The sequence below is a fragment of the Littorina saxatilis genome, linkage group LG11 (genome assembly GCF_037325665.1).
Source record: "Littorina saxatilis isolate snail1 linkage group LG11, US_GU_Lsax_2.0, whole genome shotgun sequence".
NCBI lineage: Eukaryota > Metazoa > Mollusca > Gastropoda > Littorinimorpha > Littorinidae > Littorina > Littorina saxatilis.
The window spans coordinates 109,061-120,000 of NC_090255.1; the positions used below are offsets into that span (position 1 = coordinate 109,061).

The 10,940-nt window shown below is 46.7% G+C and overlaps 1 protein-coding gene across 1 annotated transcript in view; it reads right to left on the reverse strand.

The window, feature by feature from the left end:
* Positions 1-1,362: 1,362 nt before the first annotated feature.
* LOC138980740 (uncharacterized) overlaps positions 1,363-10,940 on the reverse strand; it is a 77,902-nt gene continuing 68,324 nt past the window's right edge. Inside the window, exon 13 of the mRNA XM_070353643.1 lies at positions 1,363-2,503. Coding sequence (XP_070209744.1) covers positions 1,363-2,503 — 1,141 coding nt within the window. The remainder of the gene's footprint in view (positions 2,504-10,940) is intronic.

Consider the following 10,940-nt stretch of genomic DNA (forward strand, 5'->3'; position numbering starts at 1 on the left):
GGGGGAAAAACAAAGCAAAGGTCCCCTAAGAACATGATACTCAATGATGAACAAGTTTAGCATTCACAAGACAAATAAAAGGTCCCCTAAGAACATGATACTCAATGATGAACAAGTTTAGCATTCACAAGACAAATAAAAGGTCCCCTAAGAACATGATACTCAATGATGAACAAGTTTAGCATTCACAAGACAAATAAAAGGTCCCCTAAGAACATGATACTCAATGATGAACAAGTTTAGCATTCACAAGACAAATAAAAGAACTGTTTTACTCCTAGTCCTACCTCATTGAAGCACAAAAAGCCACACACATTCTGCTGACTGCGTGAACGGTTTTGGTCCCTGCGCTTTTAATATCTTCAGCTCTATTACTTTTGTCATCACGTAGCCAATAACAAAGTCATAAACCTATTTACATTAACCTATTTACATATGAACATATAACTGAAATAAAGAGAAAGGAGAAAAAAAGAAGCAGCAAACCAAACACAAAGAAGCGAACAAAACACATTGTGAACTTCTGATCGGCACAGACCATTTAAACATGAACTTGTCGTCATCAGCTTGCTGTGTCTTGAGGGTTCCAAACTCGTTTTCTTTTCGTCTTTTTCTGTGGTCTTCTCATCAAACGATGCAGTCAACACATGAAGACAGTCATATCTCGTGTTGATAAAATCAGTGATATCTATGTGTATATCAAACGATGCAGTCAACACATGAAGACAGTCATATCGCGTGTTGATAAAAGAAAACAAAAGAAAAACAAAAAACACATGAAGACATCAAGCTCTGTTACCCCCAAAATTACCTCCCACCCCCACCTTGTGTTCATCATTACTGACACCCAACACATGCTGTTCCACGCCTCAGATCACACCTCAATGACCTGGTTATCACAACGCCAGTCACCGGCTCCAGTGCTATGTGCAGTGTGTCGTACAATTCACGGCTGTCATCAATCAATGTCATCAAGGCCATACAAGTCACCGCTGTTGTTATCACAACGCCAGTCACCGGCTCCAGTGCTATGTGCAGTGTGTCATACAATTCACAGCTGTCATCAATCAATGTCATCAAGGCCATACAGGTCACCGCTGCGAGCAGAGTTCACCGGTCTGGACGGAAAGTCAGCGTTTGCTGGGGGCGGGGTGTGTGTGAAGATTGCCGTGGGATTCTCACTGGCAGCCTGAGGGGCTTGCCTGTCAAAGCTGGGTGGAAGAAGGTTCCCTGCACCACGTGTAGGAGGGTTCCCCATGCTGGGCTTAGGCGGGAGGTTCCTGACACTGTTGCCGATGTTGCCGGGAGGGGTCCCAAAGGGGGGAATGTACGGTCGCTGAGGCGGAACCGCCGCCCCTGCCATCATGAAAGGAGTGGCAGGTTTGGGCGGGGCGGCGAAGTGTGACTGTGGGGGAAAGGTGGGGCCCTGGAAACGGCCGGCCCCCCCTGAGGGCTTTGACAGGGGTGGGGGGTGGTGACAGGGGGTGTCAGTGGGGGTGGGCGGCTAAAGGCCGAGCCCAGCCCAGGGGGCGCTTTCTGGAGAGGGGGGCGGGACAGGCCGGGGGGAGGGGCGTGGAAGCCAGGAGGGGGGAAGAGGGGGGAGGGTGGTGATAAAGGTCCTGTGGGCTGCAGGGGGGGCGGGTTCTGAGTGCGCTGGGCAGAGAAGTTGTGGCTGGTTGCTGGGGCTCGCTGGGTGTATTGGCCAGACGAATTGTGGGTGTTGGTGGGCGGGGCTTGCTGGGTGGGTATAGTAAAGCGTGACTGGGTGCTGAACACTGGCTGCAAGGGGGGCGGGTTTTGAGTGCGCTGGACAAAGGGATTGTTGATGTTAGTGGGCCGAGCTTGCTGGGTTGGTGCAGCAAAGCGTGACTGGGTGCTGAACGCTGGCTGTGTGGGTGGTGGGTTTCCTGTGAACGTTGCCTGCCTGGTGTTGCTGCCAGGGACTTGCTGCACAAAGTGACTAGGTTGGTCTGGTCTAAACGCTGCGCTGACTGGGGGCGGGCGCTGAGCCGTAATGCTGTCATGACCACCGCGTGTCATGGGGTGACAACTCCCACCATGGTTCGTGTTGCCGCCACCATGCCGCTGTTCTTGGTAGCCAGGGTCACCGCCATTGTACAAGCCTTGACCTCTGTGACCCCCCTGACCCCTGCCACCCTGAGGTCCTTGAGCGAAGCCTCCCCTCGGTCCCCGTGGCAACGGAGTGGCGGTGAAGGGCTGTGAGGGAGGTCCCCATGCCTGGAAGGGAGGGGCGCCATATTGGCCGGGTGGATGGTGGCCGGGTGAATACTGGCCGGGTGAATATTGGCCGGGTGAATGGTGGCTGGGTGGATGGCGGCTGGGTGAATACTGGCCGGGTGGACTGTTTGCCGAGGGGAACCCAGGTTGACTGGGGGGAGACGAATATCCCCCACGACCTCTGGCCCTGCCGCGACCCCTGCTGCCCTGGTTATGATCGCTGAATCCATTGTAATCAGAGCTGTCACCGTTATCACATGGAAACCTGTACCACAGAGAAAACCCACACATTATGATCGCTGAATCCTATGTATCCAGGGCTGTCACCGTTATTACATGGAAACCTCTACCACAGAGAAAACCCACACATTATGATCGCTGAATCCTATGTATCCAGAGCTGTCACCGTTATTACATGGAAACCTGTAACACAGAGAAAACCCACACATTATGATCGCTGAATCCTATGTATCCAGAGCTGTCACCGTTATTACATGGAAACCTCTACCACAGAGAAAACCCACACATTATGATCGCTGAATCCTATGTATCCAGGGCTGTCACCGTTATTACATGGAAACCTGTAACACAGAGAAAACCCACACATTATGATCGCTGAATCCTATGTATCCAGAGCTGTCACCGTTATCACATGGAAACCTGTAACACAGAGAAAACCCACACATTATGATCGCTGAATCCTATGTATCCAGGGCTGTCACCGTTATTACATGGAAACCTGTAACACAGAGAAAACCCACACATTATGATCGCTGAATCCTATGTATCCAGAGCTGTCACCGTTATCACATGGAAACCTGTAACACAGAGAAAACCCACACATTATGATCGCTGAATCCTATGTATCCAGGGCTGTCACCGTTATCACATGGAAACCTGTAACACAGAGAAAACCCACACATTATGATCGCTGAATCCTATGTATCCAGAGCTGTCACCGTTATCACATGGAAACCTGTAACACAGAGAAAACCCACACATTATGATCGCTGAATCCTATGTATCCAGAGCTGTCACCGTTATCACATGGAAACCTGTAACACAGAGAAAACCCACACATTATGATCGCTGAATCCTATGTATCCAGGGCTGTCACCGTTATTACATGGAAACCTCTACCACAGAGAAAACCCACACATTATGATCGCTGAATCCTATGTATCCAGAGCTGTCACCGTTATTACATGGAAACCTCTACCACAGAGAAAACCCACACATTATGATCGCTGAATCCTTTGCATCCAGGGCTGTCACCGTTATTGCATGGGTGGCGGAGTGGTAACGCACTTGGGCTCGGAAGCGAGAGGTTGCGAGTTCAACCCTGGGTCAGGGCGTTAGCAATTTTCTCCCCTCTTTCCTAACCTAGGTGGTGGGTTCAAGTGCTAGTTTTTCGGATGGGACGAAAAACAGAGGTCCCTTTGTGTACACTACATTGGGGTGTGCACGTTAAAGATCCCACGATTGACAAAAGGGTCTTTCCTGGCAAAATTGTATTGGCATAGATAAAAATGTCCACCAAAATACCCGTGTGACTTGGAATAATAGGCCGTGAAAAGTAGGATATGCGCCGAAATGGCTGCGATCTGCTGGCCGATGTGAATGCGTGATGTATTGTGTAAAAAAATTCCATCTCACACGGCATAAATAAATCCCTGCGCCTTGAATATGTGCGCAATATAAATTGCTTAAAATAAAAATTAAAAATAAAAAAATAAATAAATCCCTACGCTTAGAACTGTACCCACGGAATACGCGCGATATAAGCCTCATATTGATTGATTGATTGATTACATGGAAACCTGTACCACAGAGAAAACCCACACATTATGATCGCTGAATCCTATGTATCCAGAGCTGTCACCGTTATCACATGGAAACCTCTACCACAGAGAAAACCCACACATTAAGATTACCAGTAATAAAAAATGACATGGGTAAAATGCATTCGACACTGCAAAAAAGCAATCTTTAACTCATTCGCTGCGCGTCGGACCTGCAAGTCCGACACCTGTGTTTAGCGTTGGCTGCGTGCCGGCACTTGAGATCCGACGGATATCACGAATTTTTAACGGTGTAAACGGTCCTGCTGACCAAGGGAAACAACCCCTGCAATGAACTTCTATCTGTCTACAGTGGAACCATTCACTGTAAACAGTTCCTTCCCTTCAATTGTTGGGATTAATTTAATTTTGTTGGCGGTGTGCGACCCACGTGTTTTGACTTTTTAAAGATGGCGGATCGTTCTGCTGAGACGTAGTAACTTGAAAAGAGTGCTAGAACTTGTTATTCAGTACGGTTCTGATCTTGACCTTAGCGATGATGATAGTGGAGATGATATTTTAGATTCTGGTGACGAGTTTGTGCCAATGGACGATCATTTGGGTGATGATTCGAGCAATGAAAGTGTCGATCATGACATTGTGTATGATGAACCCATGACGTAACAAGTTTTTTTGTTTTGCTTCTGTAGCCAAGTGCACTTCGCTACCCTAAACACTCTAATCATCGCATAGCGAAACAGCCTTGTGTACAGTACAAAAGGGATCACCCACCCCATAGCAGACGATACGATGCTGCGCGCGCACCATTGCCGGCGCAAATTCTAATAAAATACCTTTCTTTATATATCTACCTAACTTCTATCTTTCAAAGTCCCTTTTATCTTTGATACGGTCCTAATTATATTTAGGTTTGCATAGAAGTCACTGATTAGGCTGGATGGCTGCATATTATTGTGTTATTTACGATAATGCTTCGAACTGACCAAAGCGTCACTCTGACCTTGACCGGTTTTCATGTATCGTCGAGAGAAATTGATTCTCACAAACTCATCTTTGTCTTTTCAATCATTGTTTTGTCATTTTTGTATCACTATTACATATCCCGTACCTATGTTGCATATGATTTTAGTTTGTTTATAAGGATTTGGTTGTAATGAGTGATGCTTGGTTCCTCTGCAAAGATTGCTAATTTATGCAGACAGGTACTCGTGCAGGAATTTAGCCGATTCCATTTACTTTCGGACTTTACCGCTTCGTACTAAGTCAATGTATAATTTTCCCCCAAGTAACGCATATCATGATGTTTGTCTAGGGTTCTTCTTTTTATCTGTATGATTTATGAGTTTGTCCATTATTCCAGTTTAGAGAGTTTTGTAATTTTCCGCACTGAAGTTGGTTCAGTGCCTTCACTAGGACCATTGTTTTTGCATCCTACTAAATAAATATAAGTTTTTACGAAATGTGATCTATTGCAATGGAAAGCTAAAGGTCGTAGCTTTAATTTGATGTATTGTTTGTTAGGATTGGTTATGTATTTGTTTAAATAACGTAGGGTAAAGCATGTGTAAGAAACACAGATTCCGTGTTTCTGGCCGTATTCAGTCCGATTTTCATCACCGCCGGACGGTGCTTTCTGTGCAGTCCGCGCCGGGGCTATAAGTATAAGCCGGACACCGGCATAAGCATGCATTCGCTCCTAGCAGCTGAACACGACACTACACTTGCTTTGCTGTCTACGGGTTTCGCCTTCGGCCTCTACGTTTCCTTGCATTGTTTTCTTGAATAAAAAGTTGAAACAAGACGCTTGGACTTGGGCTTCGTGTATCTACTACCTTTCCACTCCTCCACTACACTTCAAATTGGATATTTTGCCTGGATATGAAGACAACAAAAGGTATGTACTTTCAAATGTTTCATATATTTTCTAAAAGAGTAAGTTCCAAACTTTGCAAAACATAAAGGTATGTAAGGTTATTTTGTGTTGTTGATTTTTCATAATTTTTTCAAAATGGCACTAAATCGCGCGCTGGCAGGGAACACAGGGGAAATTTAGACGCGCTTTGAATGAGTTAAGCATCATTTTGCAAAGAGTGCACCAGTTTACCAGAGTCAAGTTTACCAGAGTCATTAAAGCTCTTGAACACACAGAAAAACATACTGGTCATCCAAGTGTCAACACCAGTCAGAACATACAGAAAAACATACTGGTCATACAACACCAGTCAGAACACACAGAAAAACATACTGGTCATCCAAGTGTCAACACCAGTCAGAACACACAGAAAAACATACTTGTCATCCAACACCAGTCAGAACACACAGAAAAACATACTGGTCATCCAACACCAGTCAGAACACACAGAAAAACATACTGGTCATCCAACACCAGTCAGAACACACAGAAAAACATACTGGTCATCCAAGTGTCAACACCAGTCAGAACACACAGAAAAACATACTGGTCATGAAACACATACTGGTCATGCAAGTGTCAACACCAGTCAGAACACACAGAAAAACATACTGGTCATGAAACACATACTGGTCATGCAAGTGTCAACACCAGTCAGAACACACAGAAAAACATACTTGTCATCCAAGTGTCAACACCAGTCAGAACACACAGAAAAACATACTGGTCATCCAAGTGTCAACACCAGTCAGAACACACAGAAAAACATACTTGTCATCCAAGTGTCAACACCAGTCAGAACACACAGAAAAACATACTTGTCATCCAAGTGTCAACACCAGTCAGAACACACAGAAAAACATACTTGTCATCCAAGTGTCAACACCAGTCAGAACACACAGAAAAACATACTTGTCATCCAAGTGTCAACACCAGTCAGAACACACAGAAAAACATACTTGTCATCCAAGTGTCAACACCAGTCAGAACACACAGAAAAACATACTGGTCATCCAAGTGTCAACACCAGTCAGAACACACAGAAAAACTTACTGGTCATCCAACACCAGTCACAACACACAGAAAAACATACTGGTCATCCAACACCAGTCAGAACACACAGAAAAACATACTGGTCATCCAAGTGTCAGAACACACAGAAAAACATACTTGTCATCCAACACCAGTCAGAGAGTTAGTCAGAGAGACAGACAGAGAGTCAGTCAGAGAGTAAGTCAGAGCGACAGACAGAGAGACACAGAGTCAGTCAGAGTCAGTCAGAGAGACAGACAGAGAGTCAGACAGAGAGACAGACAGAGTCAGTCAGAGAGTCAGTCAGAGAGACAGACAGAGTCAGTCAGAGAGACAGACAGAGAGTCAGACAGAGAGACAGACAGAGAGTCAGTCAGAGAGTCAGTCAGAGAGACAGACAGAGAGTCAGACAGAGAGTCAGTCAGAGAGTTAGTCAGAGAGTTAGTCAGAGAGACAGACAGAGAGTTAGTCAGAGAGACAGACAGAGAGTCAGACAGAGAGACAGACAGAGTCAGTCAGAGAGACAGACAGAGAGTCAGTCAGAGAGTCAATCAGAGAGTTAGTCAGAGAGTTAGTCAGAGAGTCAGACAGAGACACACAGAGAGTCAGTCAGAGAGTTAGTCAGAGAGTCAGACAGAGAGTCAGTCAGAGAGTTAGTCAGAGAGTCAGTCAGAGAGTTAGTCAGAGAGTTAGTCAGAGAGACACAGAGAGACACAGAGAGTCAGTCAGAGAGACAGACAGAGAGACAGACAGAGAGTCAGTCAGAGAGACAGACAGAGAGACAGACAGAGAGTCAGACAGAGAGTCAGACAGAGAGACAGATAGAGAGTCAGTCAGAGAGACAGACAGAGAGTCAGTCAGAGAGACAGACAGAGAGTCAGACAGAGACAGACAGAGAGTCAGTCAGAGAGACAGACAGAGAGACAGACAGAGAGTCAGACAGAGAGACAGACAGAGAGTCAGACAGAGAGTCAGACAGAGAGACAGACAGAGAGTCAGTCAGAGAGACAGACAGAGAGACAGACAGAGAGTCAGACAGAGAGACAGACAGAGAGTCAGACAGAGAGTCAGACAGAGAGACAGACAGAGAGTCAGTCAGAGAGACAGACAGAGAGTCAATCAGAGAGACAGACAGAGAGACAGACAGAGAGTCAGACAGAGAGACAGACAGAGAGTCAGACAGAGAGTCAGACAGAGAGACAGACAGAGAGTCAGTCAGAGACAGACAGAGAGACAGACAGAGAGTCAGACAGAGAGACAGACAGAGAGTCAGTCAGAGAGACAGACAGAGAGACAGACAGAGAGTCAGACAGAGAGACAGACAGAGAGTCAGACAGAGAGTCAGACAGAGAGACAGACAGAGAGTCAGTCAGAGAGACAGACAGAGAGACAGACAGAGAGTCAGTCAGAGAGACAGACAGAGAGACAGACAGAGAGTCAGACAGAGAGACAGACAGAGAGTCAGAGAGAGAGACAGAGAGTCAGTCAGAGAGTTAGTCAGAGAGTCAGTCAGAGAGTCAGACAGAGAGACCCAGAGAGTCAGTCAGAGAGACAGACAGAGTCAGACAGAGAGACAGAGTCAGACAGAGAGTTAGTCAGAGAGACAGACAGAGTCAGACAGAGAGACAGACAGAGAGACAGACAGAGAGACAGACAGAGAGACAGACAGAGAGTCAGTCAGAGAGACAGACAGAGAGACAGACAGAGAGACAGGCAGAGACAGACAGACTGACACAGACTGACACAGACAGACACAGACAGAGACACAGACAGACAGACTGACACAGACTGACACAGACAGAGACACAGACACAGACAGAGAGACAGGCAGAGACAGACAGACTGACACAGACTGACACAGAGACACAGACAGAGAGACAGGCAGAGACAGACAGACTGACACAGACTGACACAGACAGAGAGACAGACAGACTGACACAGACAGACACAGACAGAGAGACAGACAGAGACAGACTGACACAGACACAGACAGAGAGACAGACAGAGAGACAGACAGAGAGACAGGCAGAGACAGACAGACTGACACAGACAGAGACACAGACAGAGAGACAGGCAGAGACAGACAGACTGACACAGACAGAGACAGACAGAGACAGACAGACTGACACAGACTGACACAGACTGACACAGACTGACACAGACAGAGACAGACAGAGACAGACAGACAGACACAGACAGACACAGACTGACACAGACTGACACAGACTGACACAGACAGAGACAGACAGACACAGACAGAGACAGACAGACACAGGCAGAGACAGACAGACTGACACAGACAGAGACACAGACAGAGACAGGCAGAGAGACAGGCAGAGACAGACAGACTGACACAGACAGAGACACAGACAGAGAGACAGGCAGAGACAGACAGAGACAGACAGACTGACACAGACAGAGACACAGACAGAGAGACAGGCAGAGACAGACAGACTGACACAGACTGACACAGTCTCACAGACAGAGAGACAGACAGAGAGACAGGCAGAGACAGACAGACAGACTGACACAGACTGACACAGACTGACACAGACAGAGACACAGACAGAGACAGACAGAGACAGACAGACACAGACAGAGACAGAGACAGACAGACAGACACAGACAGAGAGACAGGCAGAGACAGACAGACTGACACAGACAGAGAGACAGACAGAGTCAGGCAGAGACAGAGAGACAGATAGAGAGGCAGACATAGATGGGGGCACACAAACAGCCTTACAAAGAAACAAGTGTCAACACCAGTCAGAACACACAGAAAAACATACTTGTCATCCAAGTGTCAACACCAGTCAGAACACACAGAAAAACATACTTGTCATCCAAGTGTCAACACCAGTCAGAACACACAGAAAAACATACTTGTCATCCAAGTGTCAACACCAGTCAGAACACACAGAAAAACATACTGGTCATCCAAGTGTCAACACCAGTCAGAACACACAGAAAAACTTACTGGTCATCCAACACCAGTCACAACACACAGAAAAACATACTGGTCATCCAACACCAGTCAGAACACACAGAAAAACATACTGGTCATCCAAGTGTCAGAACACACAGAAAAACATACTTGTCATCCAACACCAGTCAGAGAGTTAGTCAGAGAGACAGACAGAGAGTCAGTCAGAGAGTAAGTCAGAGCGACAGACAGAGAGACACAGAGTCAGTCAGAGTCAGTCAGAGAGACAGACAGAGAGTCAGACAGAGAGACAGACAGAGTCAGTCAGAGAGTCAGTCAGAGAGACAGACAGAGTCAGTCAGAGAGACAGACAGAGAGTCAGACAGAGAGACAGACAGAGAGTCAGTCAGAGAGTCAGTCAGAGAGACAGACAGAGAGTCAGACAGAGAGTCAGTCAGAGAGTTAGTCAGAGAGTTAGTCAGAGAGACAGACAGAGAGTTAGTCAGAGAGACAGACAGAGAGTCAGACAGAGAGACAGACAGAGTCAGTCAGAGAGACAGACAGAGAGTCAGTCAGAGAGTCAATCAGAGAGTTAGTCAGAGAGTTAGTCAGAGAGTCAGACAGAGACACACAGAGAGTCAGTCAGAGAGTTAGTCAGAGAGTCAGACAGAGAGTCAGTCAGAGAGTTAGTCAGAGAGTCAGTCAGAGAGTTAGTCAGAGAGTTAGTCAGAGAGACACAGAGAGACACAGAGAGTCAGTCAGAGAGACAGACAGAGAGACAGACAGAGAGTCAGTCAGAGAGACAGACAGAGAGACAGACAGAGAGTCAGACAGAGAGTCAGACAGAGAGACAGATAGAGAGTCAGTCAGAGAGACAGACAGAGAGTCAGTCAGAGAGACAGACAGAGAGTCAGACAGAGACAGACAGAGAGTCAGTCAGAGAGACAGACAGAGAGACAGACAGAGAGTCAGACAGAGAGACAGACAGAGAGTCAGACAGAGAGTCAGACAGAGAGACAGACAGAGAGTCAGT